Here is a 25,392-nt window from a genome sequence, read left to right on the forward strand (position 1 = left end):
TGACTTTAAATGAAATGAAATGCAAACACACAACAACTATTTGTGTGAAGATTTATATAGCTTTAGAACAGCATGGGAAACAGAAGGTAATACTACAGACATGAAGAAGTTTCACACATAAACTACTTTGGTTCTCTAAGGAGTTTTTGCACCTGGAGGGTTAGTGAGATAAGTTTTAGCTCTCTGGTCTCACAGAGGTTGGTTTCCTTTAGGCAACACTGATCACTGTGTTAGTCCGTGGTGCACGGTTAGCCATGATGGAGGCCATTTACTCCGCACCAACTCTCAGGTCACCACTCACTCTCTTTAACAAGAAAGTCCGTCTTCACAAATGTTTTCAGATTTTTTTTATGTGCCCTTGGAGAGATTCTTTAGACTTGTTTGTTTTCAGGGAGACTGGTCCATTATTTTTAACTGTAAACTGTGTGAAAAGTTATGGTGACCACTGTGATATAGGAAAACACAAACTCGCCACAAATTCACAAAACAACTTCATCAATTTGACAGCTTGTGAATTGTAAAAACTCACAACACAACAGAAGTGTTTCTGGGAGCACAAAAAAAAGGTGATGGACAATGGGGCACGCTTTTGTTCAACACTGCAGAAGTTCGGAAGATGGTGATCTGTTACTGGTGTTTGAAAATGGTGAATTTGGTGTATTCATTATGACATTAGTATCACATGACTCAGATATTCTTTCAAATAGTTAGCTTGGCCTCAGTCTTTAGGTCTGTAACTTCTTAGTGTCCCTGGAAACACGTTTGTTTTGTTGTGAGTTTAAGTTCTTTTCTAATATTGTAGTGTTTATCTATGCATGTCTCATCAAATACACAATCCAACAACTCCAAAACGCTCTGGTGGACAAGTTGTGACCGGCACATTCACCACGCTATGAGATAATAATGGAACATTACGAGACGGAATTCTTTTCCAGGCAAATGCAGAGACTGCTTGCCGAAAAACTGCCCACGACAAGAACGTGCATCAGAGGTTTTGCATGAATTTACCTCTAAAACAACTCTGTCTCGTAACGTTCTGTTATTATCTCACAGTGTGGCGAATGTGTAGGTCACAACTTGTCCACCAGAGCGTTTTGGAGTTGTTGGATTGTGTATTTGATGAGTTTGATGAGGGAAACCAGGAAATCCCATTAGCCTCCGTAGCGTAGCTCTGAGCAGCTCACGGCTCTGCTCGGCCGTTCTAAAAATAGCTTGCACCGACAATTAAAGGTAATGGGCCAATTTGCCAAAATGTTGAACTATCCCTTTAAGGTAAAGGGTTGGAGAGTGGCAGAATTAAATGGGGGATGCAGGCGTCTATTTCTTTCTGTCAACACTACAATGCAACACTGGGGTTTTCAAACTATAGCGAGGGGCAAGTGTCTCAGTTTAGGGGCTAAATTAGGCAAACGTTTAGCATTTTAAAGGAAAAACATAATAGAGTGGAGGATGTAACCTGAGAGTCATTGGAGCAGAAATCACAACAAGATTTGATCCTGAGGACCACGGCCTCCAGGGAGTATGACAACAGCTGAGTCGTGGGTTACAGGACATGGGATTATGGCCGTATAATATATTTTTGTGCTCACATTGGACATTTCAGTAAAGCTAAAACAAGTGGGTGTTTTTTCCAGTCAAGGAGCACAGGTTGGTTTCTGGGTGACTGTGCAGAAACAAATGAAGCTGCCATCCATAGTGAACTATGTGAACTGTACTTGATGGGAACTTGGAGGAAGCAGGAAGCTGATCTGGCTAAGTAGTGTTTTTTTGTGTGTGTTGTGTACACAGGGTGACAGGCTGTCAGTGGAATAAATGACACAGCTGGTTTGCATTCCTCATCCAATCCTCAATAAATCCATTAAACACAGTCACTCATTGCCAATTCAGAAAAGGTTCATAGAGCCAGTTGATCAACGGCTTTATGGGATTACTAAATCAGGAGCAGCATTTCATGTAAAACCGGCGTCATCACTGTAAACACCTTCCTGCTCTGAACTGAGCGCCTTTGGAGCCTTTGCTGCGTGTTCACAGACTCAATTATTAAATTTTTTAGGCCATTTCAGGCTAAATAAATTGGGTTCTTATTTTTTTGAGGTGGTGAATATTTCAGATGCGCCCCCCACCATCCACCCCCACCCCTCACAGCGCCACTTGCCCACACTCTTCCTCCTCCACTCCCTCACTCCATCACTTTGGCGAGGCGAATACGTGTGAAGTCTGCTGTTCAGCAATTTATACCTCTCCCAAAACTCCTTTCTCTGCCTGTGCCTACTCACCCACATGCCACCACAAGTGAGATATATGATTCTGGGAGCTCCTACAGTAGAGACACTCTGGGAAACATTCACACTGCTCTGCTCAAAACCACGAACTACTAAATAACTTGCTGATAAAAAAAAAACATATTTGTTTATTTGCGGGGGATATTAATGTTACAATTACTTTTATCTGCCACTGGTTTTATTCTGGATGATTTAAAATTCATTACAAAAGGAAAATAACAGAGGCCTCTACATGTCTGTTTAATCTTTGTATTACATAAAAAAACAAGTTATGTTACAAGTTTTTCAGAAGGCAATTATACATCTTTTGTACAGATCTGGCAATTTCCATATCCTCTGCTATTACTTTCAAAGATGTAATCCAAGCCAAGCAGCAATTATTTTTCTACTTTGATGTGGATGGTCTGAGACAGTATTGCCCTCATGTTAGACTTCATTGAAAGACTAGACAATACAAGCGATTTAAGTGACAAACAAAGCATATGCAGAAAGTCAGAGAGTGCAGACACAGATCATTAGATCATTTTTATGTGACTCGGCCTGTAATGAGCATCTCTCCCTCCCTCTCTCTTTCTATCTCAATGGTGATGTTTGACAGAACTCTACCCATCACCATTGAGATAGAAAGAGAGAGGGAGGGAGAGATGCTCATCAAAGCACAGCTCATCAAATGGATTCAACAGATAATCACAAGGAAAACACAGGATCAAAGACGGACTGATTACAGGTTTTAAGATATCAAAGCGATGCAGTGTGTTAAATAACAGACTGAGAAATGGAAAAAAAAAACTTGAATCAAGTAAGTCAACATTGCTCCAGTCACCAGTCAGTTTTACATATTGAGACACAAATGAAGTCTTGAAAATCAAATGTGAAACTTGAGTCAAAAGAATAAAACTGACAGGACTGGCATTTGATTTGCTGTATTTTGTCACAAAGCAAAAATGTTGAACAAATTCAAAATGGACAACTGGGATACCACCAGTCTCATATCGACCCATCACATACTAGAACAAAATGGGAGGAACTTTCATCGCTGTGAAGTTTTCTTCATTTACACAACAACCTTCAAAACTCTAATTAGATTCAACCTGGAATGAGTAAAACTTCTCTGTTATCATGTTTATTTTCCATTTAGTCTCATTAGCTTGTTGTGATTGATGTTTTTATAATGTCCTCCACCTCTTACATAATATTCAGTGAGAACATGGAGGTGGTCCTAATGGGATTTTGCCTAATAAATGATATATGAACAAATCTAATCATATTTCTGCTCGGCTCTTTTTATGCTCTGCTCTCGTGAGATATGTGGATACATCGTCAGTGAAAATGATGAATGTTACTTTATAATGCTGCACTGACTTTGTATTCTCTCACCTTTCACCAACAGTGGGAGGAAAATCCCTTGTTGAACCCAAGTACTTTTTTTTTCTTGTAAATCTCTGGAGATTTTCAATTTCACACACGCTTACTGTCAAGTTCCAAGACAACACTCACACACAAGTAGAGTTGATGATGGTCATAAGATTTGTCCTGGGATGTTTTATAAAAACCAGCAGAGAAGCTGTGAGAATCTCATTAAAGTCGATTATTCTCCTTCTTCTTTTTTTATTGCTCGCACTAAACCAAGAGCAGTAAAATCAGTGAGTGGATACAATAGTTTGAGCAGCTTGACACTAAAGTCCCTCCTGACTGTGGCAGTATTTATAGAAAGTGAGCACTCGGTCCTAACAGGTGTACAGTAAAACAAACCTGACAGGCGTCAGATCAGATCTGCTCTGACGGTTCCTCAGACTCTCCCAGGTGTGCTGCTGCTGGATGTATCACTGGGAGGTTTAGGTTGTCACATACCTGTTTCAGCGTGAAGGTGATTGCTGACAGCCATGATGGTACATCAGCAAAGACAGATACATTTCTGCTTAACAACGGAAATCAGCATGTGTGGAAACACAATGTCTGATTTTAATCATTTTAATCTAGACAACCTAACGTTACCATTAAAGCAGAAGTAAGCGATCCGGTCGTTTTGGCTAACTTTCTGTCAGCCGATGGAGTTAGCAGTCCCCGCCTTTGTCCCTACGTCACCACATACACGCGCATCCCTTGGCTGCACACAGAGAGGACTGCCCCTTTATGCCGTTCTCTCTCCTCATTGGATAAAGGTTGTAGGATACAAGGAAAGTTTTCTCCTCGGTTTACAGCAGAGCAGAGTGACTGACAGACCCGTGTTTCAGACCAAACACTCTATATAAGTGATTGCTGTCGGAAGATATAACTATTTAAGACTTATGTTAACGCAAACATTCCGCTTACTTCTGCTTTAATGCCATTCAGTTATAAGAATTAGAAAGTATATTTAAATGGGTAGCACGTTGTTGGAACTGTCGCTTTTCAGGGTCTGATTCCCAGGCTTTTCTGTGTGGAGTTTGCTCTCTCTAGGTATTCTGCCCCCCTTCCCCAATCCAAAGATATGCACACTATGTTGATTGGTGACTAAATATTGCCTGTAGTTATGTTGACTACCTGTCTAGTGTGTACCTGCCCTCACCCTATGTCAGCTGAGATTGACTCCAGCCCCAACCCTCCATAAATAAGCAGTATAAACAATAGATGGGTGGATAAGTTTAAACCCCACATAGAAATCACTGATTAGTGATATTACTATACTGTTTACGGATGGTCTACACAGCTGTGGTATTCAGTTTCTCAGTGCTCTTCCATTGCCTTGTGTTTACTTTTCATTTTCCCGTCTGGATTCATGGTTATTACACTGAAGCTACCATATGTGTTTCCAGATGATAAAACAACCATAAAATTAAGAAAAGTCAGGCACAGAGTGACTGTAATGGGGTGAACAAGACAGTGATCATCCATATTCATGCCTCATTCATGATTATAGCTCGGATGTATTAAACCAACAAGTTGTAAATATTGGCATCAAAAGTCATATGTTGTTTTTGTCTATTTTCAATCATCACCTATTAATAAATTCTAAAAGGATGAGAGGGCACTGCCTATAGATTTCCATTTGCCACTGAAAGACTGCCAAACTGGCATTACAGTGGACACTTAATGCGTCAGTTATTTTAAGTGGCTTGATTGCAGCAGGCATATTTTTGGACGTCATTGTGCCATTTCCCATGGGCGAAGTGTTTCAGCTTTTAGTCGCACCATGCATGTTGTAAACACAAGAAAAGATTTAGAAAACAGACACTCTGTAACAGGCAGAAATCTTAGCTGCTTTGAGCAATGCAGCATACATAACATCTGCATTTATATACATAGTCTAACTATTTCATCTATGTTTGTAGCTCATGCTAATTAAACATCAACAGCTGAGCTCTGAACATTAACAAGTTATCTTATCTAATAGCAAAGTTGTGTCCTCGCTTGCTAACACCTTTAATAATAGACAGAGAGGCTCCTGCTATGATGCACATGACAGATGTAAAATATGGGGTCATAACATATTTGATGTTCATTTGACTGCTTTGAATCAGGCTAATTGGACAGCCTGCAAGCGAGACAGGATTCGTAACCCTCTTGACCTCCATTGAAACAAAAAGTAAAACCGTTTCAAGTACTAGCTGCTTGAGCCAATTCGCTTGACTCCCCTCAGCATTTATTTCTTGAGCTGATCTCCGCCTCTGACTCATCTCCAGGTCATTGATTCCCTTAAATGACTTCAGTGTGCACAAAACTGCCCAAGCTCTCAGTCATTGCTCAATCAGAGGGTGATTCAAGTGAGGGTGAGACTGAGAAGATGGAGGATTAAAAGAAAAAAGAGGTCTCACATCAGTGGCCACCGTCTGAGATCAGTGCTACCTTTCATTAACCTCTGTAAATAATGTTAACAAAAGGTTCAGAGACCTGTTTTCCCAGCTCAAAGATTACAACATTTGATTTTCCTGGACCATCATGTTCAGCTTGAAACAGGACAGAAACAGTTTAGCTACACAAACACACAACACAAACGTACCTGTTACCTAAACAATCAATCAGCAGTATATGTTTGGAGTTTTCTTGTCCTTTCAAAATTACGCAATGAGTGCATTTGTGCATAAAAATGAAAGAAAGAAAGAAAGAAAGAAAGAAAGAAAGAAAGAAAGAAAATGTTGGAAGAAATAATACAAAAAATCTTAGTGTGTTGTGAAAAGCTACACTGGTCTTCAATAAAGACCAATGGAAACAGACAATGATGTGCATTGTATCATCCTTATGGAGAATTGGGAGCTCCAGTTCCCAGATGACTGGTTAGGGTGTACCACAGGGATCAACATTAGGCCCACTACTTTTTATACCTTGGGCATTGCCTACATGTTTTTTTTTTTGTGATTCCCCAAATTATAATTACTTGTATTTCACATGGCTACCCTGTGCTTCAGATTTGTTTAGTTTTAGTCACAAGCTCAGTATTGGTTTAGGCAGATTGTCACATGACCAGAGGTTGCTTGTCATTTTCAAAAAGCATGATAAACTGAATTGTTTACACTGGATTATAGCGATGTCCTGTATGCTCATACTTCGCATACCACTGGATGCTAATTACTAGATTTGATTTATTACTTATGACAACCATCACCCCCGTATGGGCAAGAGTAATTTCTAAAAGGCTTTAGGACACTCATGTTTTCATTTATAAGACCAGACCTGGTCGTTTACATAACCTCCAACAATTGAGATTATGCAATTACAGTAAATAATTAGTAGTAATTAACCATAAACAGCATTTTAGATTACATTTAACTCATTAAGTTCTCTAGTTTCCAAAAGATTTAAGTCATGCCTCAAGAAATAAACAGCCCATTTCTGCAATTACAATCAAAAAAGACATTTTACACTGAATTTGAATCACCATGACTCACTGAGGTTAAAAAACACAGCAAATTACTAAACCAATGTGACACTGGATTTCTGCATGCAAAAAAAAAATACAAAGGCAGATTTTGCACCCATAAATAGACCGCCCTTTTTCTTCTGAGCAGCCACTAAGTTATCCCGCAAGCCACATCACTGGCTCATCATAAAACACTGCACCACAGCATCTTTTTCCACTCCACCAACTTCAGCCATCCTTACCTCTCTTTATAGTTAATTCAACTCCTCAAGCTCTTGAGGATAGCTAATGTAGGAAAACTAGTGCAAACAACAGCAGCATCTTTTTGGAGAGCTAAAATTTACAAATAATTTGTCCATTTGCAACCAAAGAAGGTTTGCAGATTTGGCAAGGAGCCAAAGAGTGAATAATAATAATACACCTGAATTATTTATTTGTAAATGCTGCATTTGGATCATTAGCGACCATTTTTTCCTGTTGTGATGCAGAGGTGATGGGATGTGGAGTAAATGACCCACTGCACGCGTGTGGGCGTCCTCCTGCTCCTTTTGTCATAAACAAACTGCTGAAGATAAAAGGAAAATGTCACTGGTGTTAGCTGTGAATTACCTACTGGGTTGTGGGCGCCCGCGATGATGTAACGAGGCAGCTCTCCAGGCAGCAGGATAAAGGATCACACAGCACTCGAGTGCAGAAAGGACTGTGTTCGCTCCCTGGACTGTAGAAGGAAAAGTGAGGTAAGAGAGGTAAATGTAGTGTGAAAACACTTTGCATTCCAAAATTCCTCGTAGTCCCTTTGACATATAGCCAAACTAGAATATAATATGTATAATTAACATAAAGATGTGTTTTTAAACTTGTAGTGACCAAATAAAGATTACTGCATTCACAATCCGAACCAGTGAATCCAGGCCAGGATTTATTATGCAAGCTAGGACACAATTTTCCGACTAGCATGTGAGGTAAGGTAATACATTACTGGTAAATATTTTTACACTCTAAACCAAACCAATCAAAACCCAACATAATCATAGCAAACAATAATTTGTGAGACACAGAAACAAAGAGTTTAGAAGCAGTTAGTGGCTGTAATGAACGGGGTGGGTCCCCAATACATTACCGACGTGGTTAGTGTATCTAACAGATTCCTAATCACCTTACAAAGTGCAAAATGATCATTCAAATAGCTGTCCATCAGCCTGAGCTGACCCTAAATGTATTTACTGTAGTCACATACGCAGCAATATAATTAAACATCTATTCACTACGGAGTGTAAATAATATAAGTTTCTTTTTTGCAACTAGTTCTAATGGACAATAAGGGCAAAATAGCCATATTGCACAACAAAATAGATTTCTCGTGCAGATAAATTGTTTTTGTACACTGGCAGAAATATTGTGTATTATTTAGTTTGTATGGTAAATAATTAATAATATTAGTTGGCTAATTATTGCATTTTGTGGCAGGAAAATGTGGCATAAATGAGGTGGAAGGAGAGACACCTGTTTTTTCTCTCTCTTTTTTTACTGCCTCAGAGCAGCAGTAGCCTATAATGCTTTCTCCATCCAATTATTTTGGAGGAACATATTCCATTTCTCCCAACCTTGATTTTATTCCTGAGAGATCTCTAATTAGTTGCAGTATTTTTGCACATTGCTTTCCACAGGAGACAAGTTAAGCCTTGAAACAGGGTAATAGAGGAGGCAGAACATTAAAGCTTAACAGGCTTCCAGACAAATGGTAAAGACAGTGAGCCGCCACCTGACTTGGCTGTGCTGAAAACACCAAGACATATGGTGTCACTATTAGATCTCTACAGGATGTATGGGCACGCAGAGACAGAGAGGAGGTGGATGTGTATACCTTCAATTCATCATGGCAACTGGATGAGATATCAACTTTATAAGTCAGGCACCACCAGAAACCAGAGGGGGGCCCACCAAATGACATCAGTTTCCCTGGCGACGGGAGAAAAACCACATCAACGAATCAAAAAATAGATTTTTTTCCTTTTTTTTTGATGTTGTTGTTTAGCATGTTTGCCTTTCCACTTTCTGTGGACACTGTTGCTGGTGAGCAGTGAATGAGGTGTGAATATGAAGTACCTCCATTCTTGTCACTCCATTACCTGCTCTCTGTGCTTCTCATTACAGCCTCTTCCCCCGGGAGTTCAGGAATCACATGCACTCTGACTGCAGGGGCCATTGTTGGATTACATTATGCTACCATCAGGTGCTCCTGTTATTGTTCCCCTCTGTAGCTAGTCTATACAAGAAGAGCGCTTTTAAAAGGACTTAGTGTAGCTACCATAGAAAAGCAACGGACAAAGCATTTGAAATAATATTACATACTGTACAATGGATTGCCTTATGCTTAATAAAACATAAATATTTAGTTATTGAACACTGAGATTCTTGGGAAAGTATTTGTGTTTTCTTTGTTGAATCATCAGAAAAGACTGCATGTTTCATTGATTTTACTGTATACCAATGCTTGTACTGTATACCATTTCCAATGACGATACTATTAAATGGCCCAAATATTTCAAATCAGTGGTGGAAAGTGTGCTATGAACAGCAGTACATATGTGGAAATTTGATGCAGTTCCACTCATTATTTGCATTTCAGGGGAAAATATTTGACATAAGTAATATGCTGTTGTTATTTGAATATGATGATAATAGCTTATTTATTTATTTTAATTCTAAGTCATGTTTCTATTTTGAGTTTGTAGAAATAGAACCTGTTTCATGTCATGCTAGCAAGTCTACTTTTTTTGTACATAGTTGTGTCAGTACTTTTACTGAAGTAAAGAATTTGAATGCTTCTTCCACCACTGCAGTATTATCAAATGTGATTATGTGATCATTTGTCAGACTTTTGGTGCACGTTGGCTCAAATGAAATGAAATCTTAGATGATATTTACAACCTCATGTTCCTCCACTGTTTTAGTGTCTAAAATAAAATGAAAAGAAAAGAAACAAAATGAAATGGTCTGGATGTTTGTTGTGGTTTACCCATTCTAGTGAGAAACACCTTGATTGACCTCAACTTCTAATAATTCCTCTAAAATGGAGTCATGGCAGCATATTGCATGGTTTTTAGATGAAATGTCCACATACTTTCGGTGAGATATATGGTTAAGCTGGAAAAGCATATATTATGCATACAGTGTGCACACACATATGTACAGTACTGGAGCTTGGAAACATCACTCACCATGCATAGAGAAAGAGCAGACACTGTACGGGATGAATCCAGGAAACATGCATTTTTTATCCAAGTCCTGAAAGAAAAAAAAAGTAAATAAAAGTTTAATGCTGTACTGCAAATGGTAGAAGGTAATACATCATGATTCCTCCTCCCTGCTGCAAAGAATCATATAAAGCTGATGTTCACTGCGAGTGTCTGTCACAGAGTATTGCCTCTCACAACTTATTGCAAACAAACAAGTGTTTGAGAATGAAAGCTGTTACCGAAAGTTTATACATCTGCAACGGGCTTGGAGGAAAACAAATTAAGAGACTTGTGAAGTCGTCACTCTATCAAAATGAAAGTTAAGCTGAATGATGACGCCCTGTTGTGGAGCTGTGTGCTCCCTGTGTTTCTCTCCTGCGGGCTCTGACGATCCTATAGTCGCCTGCAGATGGTTTAAGTTGCGATGAACCAATTTCCTCCAGTATGAAAGCTTGGCTTCGAGTTAAATAGGGGAAACTGCTCCTATATGTGCAATGGAGTTTAAATTGGAAAAGTAAGTGCCCCGATTGATAAACCATTAGGACGAGCTAATTTTTAAAGTCATTTTAAATAAGGCTTGTCTCTTTCCTGTGTTGAACTTAATTTCAATTGACTGGACCATTTCACATGTAGACTGGTTGGTATAAGAATAACTATTTACACACACACACACACACACACACACACACACACACACACAATTCAAAGGCCACTTTCAAAAACAAATGTGAACAAAACTCACAAAGACATGTTGACTTTGAAAGAGAGAGTTTGAGTTGTTTTGACCTCAGATACTCCGAGTAACTCTGAATCACCGAAGCAACATTTCTGATGGGATTTACCTTACACACCCAGGTGTCCTCGCTCTCCAAAGCGCCTTTGTGCCCTGTTGAGCCCTGCAGCGGCCCGCACGCTGTCACCCCCTGACTGTGATATGCAACGCTCCAACATGGTCGCCCGAGCTGTGGAGCCTCATAACAAAGGCTTTTAATCAACCCGATAAAAGAAGAAGAGGAGTGGTTCTACAGAGGAGACCTCTGTGGCTCTGAGATAAACCCCAGAGAAAGTCACACAGTGTTCAACTCTACTTTAAATTACAGAGGAGAAATGAGAGAAAACAATGACTTTTGAGCCTCAACTCATTAAAAGATTTTTACTCTGTGCCATAGTAGGAATAATGGGTTATAAAGAATCCGGCCCCAGACTGGGAAAGCAGGAACCATAATGACCAGAGTGAATGTAACTGCACATTGTGTGCGCTCCACTCTGCTGGGAAGTGCCTCAGCAGACAGCTGGATGGGTGATTTACTGAATGTGTTTTGGGAGGATGGATCTTTTTTTGTACAAGGCTGCGAGCTCTGAGACTTGTAACCATATTGAATTTAGCGATGATACACTTACACTAGAGGTGGATTTGCTGACGGTTTATAGGTGCTTAAACCCATGTGAAAAGATGTGGAAAAGATTCACACGTGTGCTTATATGTGGTCCAGCCGTAGATCACAGTAACTGTTACCTCACCAGAGAGCAGGGTCCATTAAAAAGCCAATTCCTCTCAAAGATTACTACAGATACACGATGTGTGATTTATTATGAGGCTTGGACTTCGGGACTTCTCTATATTGAATTTGTTTTATAGGTCTTTCACATACACACATAGTGGAAGGCGATGGATATCCCTCCTCTGCTGCAATCACCATTTAGCATATTTCCAATGTCATATTTGCAGCTTCAGCTCCAGTGCATAATTTTATTCTACAATATGTGCTGTGCACTGACATTGAGCACGAATGTATTCAGTTTGATTAGCTTTCTACCTCTGTGTGTGTTTGGCAGATAGTATATATGTGGCTGTGCTGCAGAGAGATATATTCTAGTCCTGTCCTGGTGCGATTATCCAGTACTGGAATATTTAAGGGACATGTTCACAAGAGGCCAGCTGCCTCCTAACTACAAACAAACAGCATACATTCAGCTCTTAGTGGTTTACTGCCATCCAGTCGGCATGTAGAGGGGACTGCAGTGATACTACTGAGAACACACTCAAATTAAATACACACAGATCAAATACACACAGATTACACATGAGTGGTTACATAAAAGTGAGTCTGATGTTTTGGACTCAAACATACTCAATGTTTGGCTATTTCTGGCAATAAGCAGTGCATTCAAAAAAAAAAGAAAAAGAAGTGCTGGTCCTGCAGTAAGCAAGTACATGTGACTGCATCCTTATGATTAGTTTACTGTACAGCAGTTCTGTTGTAGCATCTCAAGGTGAAGCTACTTTTATCCGGCGTACAGGAATCAAGCTGCTTTAAAGGGTCACAGGATAAATCTGAGGTGCGGTGGGATGATTAATGGGGCAGAAAACGATAAGAAAGCACAAAGTTCTGCTTCACAGGTTTCAATATATACTGTAGGTTTTACATTTCCCCAGATAAAAACAGGATTTAAATGTGAACAGGTTAAAGGGGGAAAGGTCACACTGATGTAACTGCTGCTAACACCTTACAGGCATATAGGCAGATCATGCTGGTGAAAATGAGAAGGTAGCCTAAATTACCAACATAAAAAATAATAACACTCAGAAATATTTCTAAGGGAGCATTTCTTAAAGCCACAGATCAACATGGAGCAGGCTGCAGCACACACTTGTCCTCAGGGCCAAACAGAGGCTGTGTGTGCAGGGTTTTGGGTTTTGTATAATTCAGTTGGTAGCAAAGTTGTTCATCAAGTCCTAACTCTCCCGAAAGTCTCTCCACTTGAGTCCATATACTTGTTTTGGGGGGGTGGCAGCATGTTTACATGGATCACTACTGCCCTCTGGTGGACACCGGTGGCACTGGGCCTCCTCCTGAGCGCATCAGGAGGAGCGGAGCAGATGCAGATGCGAGAACTGGCTCCAGATGTTTGATTGAATCATTCAAAGCTGCTACACAAAAGTCTACAGGGAATCGATCATAAATATACACATGTCTATATAGATAAATTCCTCTATTCTGTCTCATAACCCTAGAATAGAAATGATCCAAATATTATAAAGTCTATTCCTTTAAAACAACAGTAGCAGCTTCTCTCCAAACAGACAGGCTAAATCAAATATAAAAACCAGTAGCCTATGCTGTGCCGTTCCGTGCACGCGCCTGCCAGTGCCAGCCTCGTGCATGATCGTGTCCTGGAGGAGCCACACACACACATACACACACACACACACAGCGAGGCGCACATTGTGTCCTGGCCGCTAATGCACGGGCGCAGAAAAATCTTTTTCACACTTGCAGGAAACGCATGCGCGGAGAGGAAACCAACTGGTTTGTGTCAAGTCGAGGCAGACGGATGTGATCGAGCCGAAAAAAATCACCTGTATTCTGGCATTCATGGTGACACAGTGAGTATTCGTTTCGTTCACGTCGGATTTTTCACTGAGGAGCTCTGGGTGGGGGGGCCCTCCTAAAACCACCTCCTGTTTGTGCATCTTGTTTCTTTCTTTCTTTCTTTGGAGAATGAGGCGGATGGTTTCAGGATCCATTGAGGCTGGAGCATCTTTATCTGGATATTCCAGCCTCCAGAAACATTAGGGCTTCATGTTGGACTGTTCTTGTCGCTGTGTATTGTGATATGCATTCAAAAAAAACGAGATAATGGTCGATCGAACCGTTTGCAGCTTTGTGTATTTGCAAATCTGCTGTTTTTGTTGCCTGGAGAGAATAAAAATCATCTGACTGCACTGTAAATTATCAGCTCTCCCGATCGCATAATGTCATTATGTTTCTATAAATGGCCGCATGCTGCTTGCTTTAGGGTAATTGCATTTCTTGAATCGACCATCATGTGTGTGCGTGCGTGCGTGCGTGCGAATATGTGTGTATTTGTGTGTGTATCCTCCGGAGGATGCGACTGATGGATGCGATTGCTGCGGTCCAAGAGTAACGCCTTGTCGCTATCATTGCTGCTCATCCCTCACAGACAGAGGAGGAGGAGGAGGAGGAGGAGGAGGAGGAGGAGGGTTGTTGCTCATCACAATCTGGTTTGGTTACATTCAGCATGATCCAACAAGCTGGTAGGACATTTGCCATTTGTTTCACGACACGAGCTGCTTGCATTGAAACACCCCGGATCTTACACGCGTGACACTTTTTTTTACCCCCCTTGATCCAAAAAAGAAAAGAAAAAAAAGGTAATGTGGATTATTAAGGCTGCATTGCACAAAAGTTGTTGCCTCCTCACGCATCTTGATCGTGAAGTGGTCCTGCATTCCGCAAGACCTGGCTTCAGATTGAGTGAGAGAGGCTGTGATGGATTATCAACCACTTTGAATGAATGTGTTTTCTTCAGATGGAGTCAGGCCTCCTTTGGATCAGCACGCCTCCTGTCACATCTTCTAATCTGGTGTCATTTCCAGAACTGTGATGCTCTTATGTGTGTGTTTTATTTTATGTGTGATGCTTCATAAACCTCCCCTCTTTCCCTCAGCCCTCCTATAGTCTATAGCTCTCACCGGTGGTCTCTCCTTGTCTTTCTGCCTTTAACAGCCCATGGGCTCAGAGCGGGTGGAGATGCGTAAGAGACAGATGCAGGTTCATCAGGAAGCAGCTGCCAGTGTCCTCCAAGCGCGCCACAGAATGGGAAACACCCCCACCAACGCCTCAAACGCCTGCTGCTTCTGCTGGTGCTGCTGCTGTAGCTGCTCCTGGTAATGACACTCCACTGCTTCCCACACATGATGCAGCAGCAGCAGAGATGGGAGAGATGTTAGTCAAGGCACAAGGCACCGAAGGCCCACACACTCTGTTCTTTGTAGTGTAGTAAATATCTTTATGTGTGTGATTAATGAAATGATGCTTTGGCAATGATAATTTGCAGTCAGCCACCCATCCATCAGGTTATCTGTCATCTGCTGTCATCACCGAACTTAACAGAGAAACATCTAACCTGTTCATGAGATCTTCAGGAGGCATCCATGGTGCAGTTGCTGTATCTGTTTCCAAAGCAGAGAGGCACACACATCTAGAGTAGAAATGAAACAATTAGTGGATTAATTGGTTCGTCAATATACAGGATATTATTCTGGCGGCCTCCTCTGCCTTCTCACGTGTGGACATTTGCTTCTCTTTCTGTTTTATGTCGCTGCAAATTAAATATCTTTGGGTTTTAGACGGCAGGTCTAAAAGGACAGTTCCATGAACTTATAATGGGCTTTTTCTTCACAATTTGCTGACATATTATGAAACCAAAATGCACCACATTAATTTAATAAACGTGCATCTTAGATGAAAATGAAACTGTCCAAATAATGTGAAATATAAAAACACTATGACTGGGATGGAAATGTGTCACAAACACACAGATATCAATTTAATAGTCTCTCTCTCTGTTTCTCTTCCTGTCCTTTATCACTGACAGGAGTCTATGAAACACATTAATTATGTCAGTGGGGTGGAATCTATTTTGTTAGGTTCCTTGTCCTGATATACGTATAATATACTTGCCATTACTAAAAGTAAATTGTTACACATATTTTTGTGTCTGTGCATCCATTTCCTGTCAGGCCTACCAGATTTAGCATACCATGCAAGGGAGCATACTGTTGTCTTTACTTAAACTGCATGTGAACTACAGGCCTACATGTGATTTTCTGCAAGTGTTTATATACAGTACAGTTTGTGACTTCTGAATCTTCATATGACTTTGAAATTGGCTTTACATGGTTGTAACAAGAGACTATTATTGTTGATGGAATATTTTTATCATGCGTGAAAAATTCCTCTGCAGTTCAAGTGTGCAGAACAAAGCACAGCAGGTGATGAAAGGAATCCATCACCAGCAATTTGGTTATGGTTATTTGGTTATCTACGGTACATAGATATGTAACGCCGATGTATTAGTTACTTAGAGCTTACTAACGTCACAGTAAAATATGAATATGTCCCTCTTGGTTTCATTTAGTTGCTCTATAGAGGATGCAGCTTCTCCTCTGACTCCATGATCTCGCCCATTCAACAACAGTGCAGCCCACACCGTGATCTCAGAACAACAGGCTCACAGGGGTCCTGTAATCCACATTGGATCTCATTGGACGGAAGTCTCTGGGGTTTTAATCTGTTTTGGAATTGTCAACCGTTTACCTGAGCTTCCTCAGAGCGCCGCCAACCTGTTGTGTGCAGAACGTGGCCATGTTAATTCACTCCACTGGGGATGAGTAATAGGTTTTGTCTCTACATCTTATCAAATCCATCTAATTGTTGCACAGCTACACCTACATTCCCAGATGGGATGGCTCACAGTGGACTCTCACCTGAACCAATTAGTCTACAGCCAGCTGCTACATCAGGTGTTGGGTTCATTTTAATTATGCACCATGATCCCCACAGGATGAGGTGGACATTTGACATACTTTACTCAAAATGAAAACGTTCCCAGTGCATCATGAATCAGTCATTTGAATGTAGAACAAGCAGGACCTCTGCTACACTGTTACATAGAAAATCAATCAGGATCAATTGGTTTTTAGAGGGCAGCTTATGTAACAAAAGGAATAAACTTTTAAGATTACACACTATCTAGTTATGACTCCAACATAACAGATTTATTATTATTATCTTAACATAGACAATGAGTATTTCAACAAAACATGATTTTTTTCCCCCTCTAATTGTTCAAAATGGAGGATTTGTAGAAACATTGTAAAGAAAAAAAATAAAACATGGATTTGTGTAACATAAATACACATTTAATCTCTTTAATGCGCTTGAAACCCCATGAGCTGCAACACAAGTATAATGTTAATGTATCTACGTCAGCCATGTTTTTTCTGCATGATTTCCCATGCTAACCAACTTTATGCATTATTTCTAGTGAGAAAAGCTGACATTTAAAGTACTCTGGAGCTGTTTTAAATATTCAGCTTCGGGATGCTGGTGGGAAAATCAGACCTAGTTGACAAGTTATTTTAAAACAAAGCTCATGATGGAAACATAACAGCTCGCTTTGTGTTTTTTTTTTCTTACAGTTTGACTGTTAGGAGTGAAGATGAGACAATTCAGAGATCCACTTTTGAACACAGGACAGAGGGAATAACTAACTGTGAAGAAAGGTAATGTAGAAATGCTGTAGATCACACAAGGAGCCTTTCAACAAAACCCCAGATTATATATGATGTACAGTGTAGAGGGAATGTGAGAATTAAATAACAAGGAACTTCTGTTTTGAAGCCCGAAGCCCACTCTGGAGGACGCCCGCTCCTGGACGGTGTCGTTTGAGAGGGTGATGAAAAGTGCGGCAGGTCGCGGCTGCTTCAGGCAGTTCCTGAGGACGGAGTTCAGCGAGGAAAACATGATGTTCTGGCTCGCCTGCGAGGAACTCAAGAAGGAGACCAACAAGACTGTGGTGGAGGAGAAAGTCCGTCAGATATACGAGGACTTCATCTCCATCCTCTCCCCTAAAGAGGTGAGCTACACAAGACGAGTGCAAGATATCCTGGTTACTAGAGCTGATATAGCCTACTGTATTTCTAATTTTAATCTATTTATCTATCATAACATAGGTCTGGTTTCAGTTTCTTTTCTATCACAGTTATTGTATATTGAAAGAATATTATACTTGGACTTTTCTCAGGTTTGGGGACAATGCGATGACCATTTTTCTGGTTTTGTCATCATGACAATTGGCTAAACAAGAGTTCCCAAAGTGGGGGTTAGGACCCATCTGGGGGCACCAAGAGTGGGGTCGCGAGATGATTTCCAGGAATCAAATAACATTTGAAAATTATTAGAAATACCGCAGTGTAGCTGTAAATGTAAAGAAATTGTAAACGTTATGAGACAGGGTTGTTTTTGAGGCAAATGCAGAGACTGCTGCCTAAAAATTCAGTGGTTTTGCATGAATTTACCTATAAAACAACTCCATCTCGTCACGTTCCGTTATTATCTCATAGCGTAGTGAATGTGCAGGTCACAACATGTCTACAAGAGCATTTTGGAGTTGTTGGATTGTGTATTTGATGAGTTTGATGAGGGAAACCAAGAAATCCCATTAGCCTCCATGGCGTAGCTCAGCTCGCGGCTCTGCTCCGCTGTTCTAAAAATAGCTTGCACCGACAATTAAAGGTAATGAACCTACTCCTATAAGACTATAGGGATTATGGCAATAGGCCAATTTGCCAAAATGTTGAACTATCCCTTTAAGTTTGTACATTACAGCAACAATGTTCACTCATAAGTTACATGGATATTACTTGGACTGAGGTATTCTGCTTTTATCTTATAGTAAATAGCTATATTTAAAATCACATCCTTATTGTAAGGCTGTTCTGTTCTTCTGTGTTGTAGTTATACCCGTGTTCGGATACACCTATGCGTGTGCTCTGTGCGTACGTCACCGGATAGTGGGGGTCACCAGTCTATTGTTATTTTGGGGGTCGCAGGCTGAAAAGTTTGGGAACTCCTGGGCTAAACAATCATTTTTATAGTCGCTAGATTAACTGATCATGATTTTGTCTATTACAGCTTAAGTCTGTGGTCACTTGGGGCGTCATTTAGCTCAGTGGGTAGAGCAGGCGCCCTATATGCAGAGGCTATAGTCCTCGCTGCAACGGCCCCAGCTCAAATCAACGTGGCCCTTTGCTGTGTGTCTTTCCCCCTCTCTCTGTCTCCCCATTTCCTGTGTCTCTACAGCTGTCCTATCAATTAAAGGCCATATAGCCCAAAATATTGTTAAAAAAGCCTTTGGTCACTTGACCTACTTAACTAAACTAATAAGATTCTCAGGTTTAGTATTACACATATACTATATGTTTAGGCCTTTGGTGAAAGTCCTCTGCTTCATATGATGCCCTAAAGGCATTTACACACCTAAATCTAACCCTAGACAATTTAATTGACTCATCTCACTTCATCTCTTTATGGCTTGTGTATATTTAATGAACACTTTTGTCTATCGTTGTTCTCCAGGTCAGCCTGGATTCCCGCGTCCGAGAGGTGATAAACCGCAACATGCTGGAGCCGACCTCGCACACGTTCGAGGACGCTCAGCAGCAGATTTACACGCTGATGCAGAGAGACTCGTACCCCCGCTTCATAAACTCCACCACATACACGGATCTGCTGAAAAGCCTGGAGGATCCTCCCCCCGAGCCATAGACTCTCCACCGCCACACACTTAGCTTTTCAAAATGACGCATGCGTCCCCACCACGAAGGAGTTTTGTGTTCCTGTTGGGAGTCCTGCTATTTAGAGACAGACAGACAGGAAAATGAACACTACTTAAAACCGGTCTTTATCCAGCTGTAACTGCTGTTTATTTACCCATGATTAGCTTACCAAAATCCTCGGAGCAAGCAAGAACAAATGCTAGGTCCAGCATGAGTTACTTGTTCAAAAACATATCTATATTTTTATATATTCCCTAGCGCTTGACATTGCACTTTTCTACCTTGTTTAATGAGGGAAAGCATGTATCTGTGAGCACTGCATTTGTATTTAGGTATATTGTGAGCCTTAATGCATATCCAGTTCTTGTAGAAACTAGTAGTTATTTAGCAGTAACTTAAGAAGAAGGAAAGTGCCTTGGAATAAGATCTTCTACACTAGCACCTTTGATCTAACATGATGGTGCGACAATGACTTAACATGTTGGTGCTTTCAGCTCTTCTCAAAGACAAAACGTTTTTACATCTCAATGAGCTGATAACCCGAAATATAGATCTTGTCTGTGTGTTTCAATACTGTGACATTAGTTATACTATATTTAATTTAAACAAAACAGGGAAGAATAAAATTGAATACATGACCATGACCACTGATATATTTGTGTATTTAAAAAAAAAAGGAATTTGTGTGAAATAGTCGAATTCTCACAAATTTAAATAAAGCACAATCGTATGTTGGTTTTGCTGTCGTGTCGTGCTGTGAACTTTCACATAATATTCTCCCTTAAATTTAAACATAACATTTGATGTTTCCTATATGGATTGCATATTAAGCTGCCTTGATAGAATAGCTTCAGTGTGATGTCTGCATATGTGCTTTGTTTGCAAGTCCTTTACATTCAGATTTGATTAACTACTGTTAACATTCTACAAATTATATAAATACTTGTTTGATATCTTGTTTTTATGACATCAAAAACACAGAAAAATGCCCACCATGTTACGAAAAAGCCAAAGTTGATGTCTTAAAGTTGGCCGTTTGGTTCGACAGATCCTAAAGTCCTTAAAATGTTCCATTTACAATAATTTAAAACATAGAAAATCAGTAAATCCTTAAATCTAAGAAGCTAGAAGTGATCTTGATCGGTAAATGTCATAATTGTCCTGATTAACTGAATAATAAAACTACTACAAATAGACATTAATTAAAAACATTTAACAACAGGCCATTTATTGTAAGATAGTAAGTATTAAACCATAAAGTATAGCCCTAATTATTACCACCGCCAAGGAGGTCATGTATTCACCTGTGCTTGTTTGTTACTTTGTCAGCAGGATTACACAGAAACTACTGAAGTGATCAGCACCAAACCTGGAGGGGACGGGGTCTGGGACAGAGGGGGGAGAATCATTATAATTTGGTGCCGTTTGATTAAAGGGATGGATCCAGGATTTTTAAAAAAAAATCATTTTTCTATACATTGCAAGATTTTATCATCAGTTTCACAGGAAATACTGTCTGGGTCGTCATGTAGAAAAACAAGTGACATATTTATGGTGCTGAAATGTATAAATTTGTCAAATTTAGTGCAGATAATCTGGATAATACTCTGGATCTGATGGGAGAAATGCTAAATTTATGCTTTATGCTATCAGACTGCTTCCTTACAGACAGACGTGTAGGTTTGTTTGGCCTTGGCGGAGGTACGCTCTCTACTGAGCGCCATTCTAGTTCCAATACATACGTCTCCTGCAGGTAATGGCTTGTCTCAATGGTAAATAGCTTTACAATCAAGCAACTAATGTTACTCTACTGTAACACTGAGGATCATGTGCGGCTCCAGGTCAGGATGCAGCATCGCTTCAGTCATGCCTCTCCTGGGCTAACGGCCCCAGTCCCGTCTGGCTCTATGAGTAGCAGCGTGGTTTTATTGTCAAGTAAGTCAGTGGTTCCGAGAGTCCACGGAGTCAATACTGGAGTCAGTCCCGACAGGACAGACGGTGCCGTGTGGTTGTTGAGACACTCCAGAGTTTATTCATCACTGATGGGAGGAAGCTGCTTCTCTATGAACCGTTTGAGATCCACCATTTCCTGCAGGGACACAAAAAGACAATGATATATACAATAAAATAAAAAGCAGCTTCAGATCCTGTGTTTAAATCTAACTTTTCACCATACTGACCTCTGGACAGGCGCTGTGAGGTAGACCTCGATACGACTTGAAGGTGACGTTGGCAGGGTTGATGAGACTTTTCATCTTCTCCGCCGTCTGGCTGCCAAACATAAAGGGGACCAGGGGGTCTGCATCCCCGTGGCATTGTAGGACGTGCATGTCCTTGTTAACACTGTTAGCAGATGCCTGAGAATAGAAGAGATTAGGATTATTCATATTATCTGATTATGACAGATTATGACTTGGTTGTGGGATATCCCTAAACCTTAATTCAATAAAAGGGAATGATTCACTTTAAAATGAACCAGGGGTAATTACAAGATGGTTAAAGACTTATTCCTCTGCTCTTCTGGTTTATTATTTACTCAAGACTTAAAAGTGGAGGTGAAGATCAGTCAACATCCTGTGTTTTTTTTTTGGGTGTGTGGTTTTTTGTTGTTGTTGTTTTTTTACCTGAGGGAAGGATTTGCGGAGAGGAAGCCAGCAGCTCAGAGCCACCACTCCAGCAAGTTTCTGCTGAGTTGTCAGAGCAGTGTAAAGAGACAATGCTCCACCCTGGAAAAACAAACACAATCCTATTATTTACAAAGACAAAAAAGACAAAATAAAACATGGAGGTAATTCCAGGTGCATGTTTTTTAACCCCTAACGGTCATTCTCTATTACTGTATTTCAATGTCTGAAACTAAAATTGAGATCTGTGCATTTGACGATTGATCGATTAAATGCTCTTATGCAGGTCACTTCAGTGCAGTGTTGTCGGCCAACCACTGTGCGTGTTGCTGCAGAGCTGCAGCTGCACAAAGTAATGCTGGCAACTGATTCGTTGACCTTGTGGTTACTGAGAGAAATAGCTCAGGGGGTTATGTGCCAAACTGTTTCTTGGCCAAATGCAGCAACTTCGTGGAGAGTCTGCTGGTTGTCTAGCAACTGCTTAGAGGCGAGAAACAGTCCTGCGTACATCCCACTGTGAAATGGCAAACTGCCATCTTATTTACAGCTTAAACAAACTAAATATAACATGTTCACCATTAAAGATTTGAGGTCCTCTTAGTTGTTTCCCCCCTCTGCCCAACCTAACATAACCGGGTGCAAACTGTGGTATAATATTTAATAATAATAATAATAATAATAATAATATTTTAGATATGAGAATGATTGTAATTTTCTCATTTTAACTCTCTGCTAAGAAGTTAATAAGCATATTTGCCTGAGAATAGAAGAGATTAGGATTATCTCTTCTATTCTTCTATCTTTTATTCTATTCAAAAGAAATTGCTGAACCTATGTTTGAGTCTTATATTTCTTTTCTGCCAGCCCTTGTAGTTCTACTCATAAACATTGCAGACCTGGAGAGGTATCCTGCCTACAACTGCCTAAAGCACTGTTACTACTGATTTTTGTTTAATGGTAACTGAGGATAAGACCTAAAACAATACAAGTTATGTTAATATTATATTCATAAATCTTTACATTAAGTATAACACACTGTAATCCCTGCATGATTCATATTTTTATTTTAGTTTCTTCACTCCAACGTATAAGTGTTCAAGTGAGCTTTATAGCGTTAACTGTACAAGTCAGGTTTTTTTAATATATGTATTTATATTTAAAGATTTTGCCCCTTGAGAAGTGCAATCTTTTGAGCTTAGTTATTTCAATGCATTATCTATAGTGTTTCCCTGGAGAGGTTTTCCAGGGACGGTGCTGTTGTGCATCATGAGGACATGACTGTGATGCTAATACAGGGGGCTGGGGGGTGGAGGGGCACTGATGTACATAAACAGTGAATCACAGTAAATTGTTATGTAATATATCATCTGCGTAGATGCCACACTCACCTGTGAAAATCCACCCAAGATAATTCTGTGCGAAGGTATACCATTCTTCACTTCCTGCTCTATCAAGGCTTTGACTGTGGAGAAATGAAAGAAAAACACAGGGATTAAACTCTTTATGCAACCGAAACAAAAAATAATGCTGCTGATATCTAAAATGAGGGCAAAGTTTCAAAGGGTTGTAAAAACATACTGTTCTCCGAGGCTCTTTTAATACCAGACTCATCTTCGTCTGCATCAGGGCTCAACCCATAAATATCAAACCTGTAAAAGAGGAAACAAATGTCAAAGTCAGCGTGCTTGTGACAGAACCACATGGTTTGTTGAAATATGTTCAATCCACAATCGTTGCGACACTCACCAAGATGGCATGGACATTCTCATGTTCAAAGACACAGGCATGGTGGGCCTGTAGTCAGTGGGAAAAAATACACATCACAGTTTAGTTTGGCTAAAATGCATAAAGTGCATGAGTATTTCTGTGCTTGCAAACAGACTCAACAAGGTTTTCAAAGCCAATTTATGCAGAAAATAAGCTATTACAGCTACAAATTATGTCACAGTTGGTCCGAGTACTTACGCATGAGGACAGATGTATTTCACATGTGGTATCCTGATTCCTGCAAAGGCTTCTGCCCAGCCATGCCTGCACAATTGGAAAACATTACACAACTTTAAATGCAGTCAACAATGGGAGAAGTACTCAGGTCTTTCATTGAAGTGCATCCGTAGTGCAATGTAGAGATGAAGAAGTAAATCTAATGCATCAGAATGGACCAGAGTAAAAGCACTTATCATGTAGGATAGCTCACTTCATAATAATATATCTTCTACTAATGCATTAATGTGTTTATGACTTCAGTGCCAGCCTTACTAGCAGGCTTTATTTGAGCTACACACTTCTATGTAGCTTGTGATGTTCTTTTCTTTATCTCTTATGGGAAGTCAGGATGAATTTGTTGATTATATTTGGTATTATTGATCTGAACCTTCAAACTAACAGCAAAGTAGGCTACAGTGAGTGAACAAATCACTGTGGTATTTGAATACACAATCTTTTGCCTCAGTGTGTCAGGGAATAAAGGCTGTTTTCACATACCCAGTATCACCAAGGCCATGCAGAAATATCACCTGTAAAAACAAAAACAAAACACCCATTTACACACGCCTGCCATGTCACAATTTGTCAGCTCTTCTTCGTAGTGAAGTTGAAGTAAACGCTGCTTTTGAACTGAATATGATTTTTTTTTTTAAAGATATAAAAAGCACAGTGTTTCCCGCTGGACTTACCGCTGCAGTGGCTTTCCGGGCAGCAGGCACAATGGCAGGTAAAGGCGCTGACATGTTATTGCCGCACATACAGCGCTGAGGCAGCTGATATGTCGGGAGAAGTTAGCTCCTGTTGGCTAATAACGAAATGTCCCAACTGCCAGCCTGTGTCGATCCTAACTCCAACTCCGGCTGTCTGATACGACACGACTGAAGGACAAAATATCGACCGAAGATGGAGGTCAGCGTCCAACCGTGTCGTGCTACCGCCGGGCTGTCGTGAATTTCTGTGTGGAAGTTGATTTTTTTTTTTTGTGGAAAACAACCAACACACCGCCGGATCAGTCAAACCGCTTGAACGTTAACACACACTCACACACAAAGCAGCAGCGACTGACACGGCTCGTAGCCCCGCCCTCCTCGCCCTCCTCGCACTCTGATTGGCTGTCTTCAAAGGTCGTTCACAAATGCAAGGCAGCGATTGGTTTGGTGAAATGTCAGTTAGCGGCTGGTTTAGTAACGTTTTAAATCCCCAACATTGACATTTTGGCAGCACAATGCAATTATATAAAATACGAATATTACACTGTATAAATAAATATCAAATT

The 25,392-nt window shown here is 40.3% G+C and overlaps 2 protein-coding genes across 2 annotated transcripts; one reads left to right on the top strand and one right to left on the bottom strand.

The window, feature by feature from the left end:
- The first annotated feature begins 13,572 nt into the window (after window positions 1-13,572).
- Window positions 13,573-20,241, top strand: LOC146966751 (regulator of G protein signaling 20-like). Its single transcript, XM_085762626.1, has 5 exons — window positions 13,573-13,746; window positions 14,891-15,051; window positions 17,368-17,451; window positions 17,570-17,804; window positions 19,307-20,241. Exons 1-5 carry the CDS (start codon window positions 13,603-13,605, stop codon window positions 19,493-19,495), a joined length of 813 nt encoding a protein of 270 aa, XP_085618752.1. The 5' UTR covers window positions 13,573-13,602; the 3' UTR covers window positions 19,496-20,241.
- Window positions 19,868-25,150, bottom strand: LOC146966752 (acyl-protein thioesterase 1-like). Its single transcript, XM_085762627.1, has 9 exons — window positions 24,806-25,150; window positions 24,615-24,646; window positions 24,096-24,161; window positions 23,877-23,924; window positions 23,709-23,779; window positions 23,519-23,592; window positions 22,131-22,232; window positions 21,687-21,863; window positions 19,868-21,595 (listed from the first exon to the last, which is right to left on the bottom strand). Exons 1-9 carry the CDS (start codon window positions 24,872-24,874, stop codon window positions 21,536-21,538), a joined length of 699 nt encoding a protein of 232 aa, XP_085618753.1. The 5' UTR covers window positions 24,875-25,150; the 3' UTR covers window positions 19,868-21,535.
- Between the last annotated feature and the right edge of the window lie 242 nt (window positions 25,151-25,392).

Source organism: Trachurus japonicus, chromosome 20 (assembly GCF_045865225.1).
Source record: "Trachurus japonicus isolate A0001 chromosome 20, Traja_1.0".
NCBI lineage: Eukaryota > Metazoa > Chordata > Actinopteri > Carangiformes > Carangidae > Trachurus > Trachurus japonicus.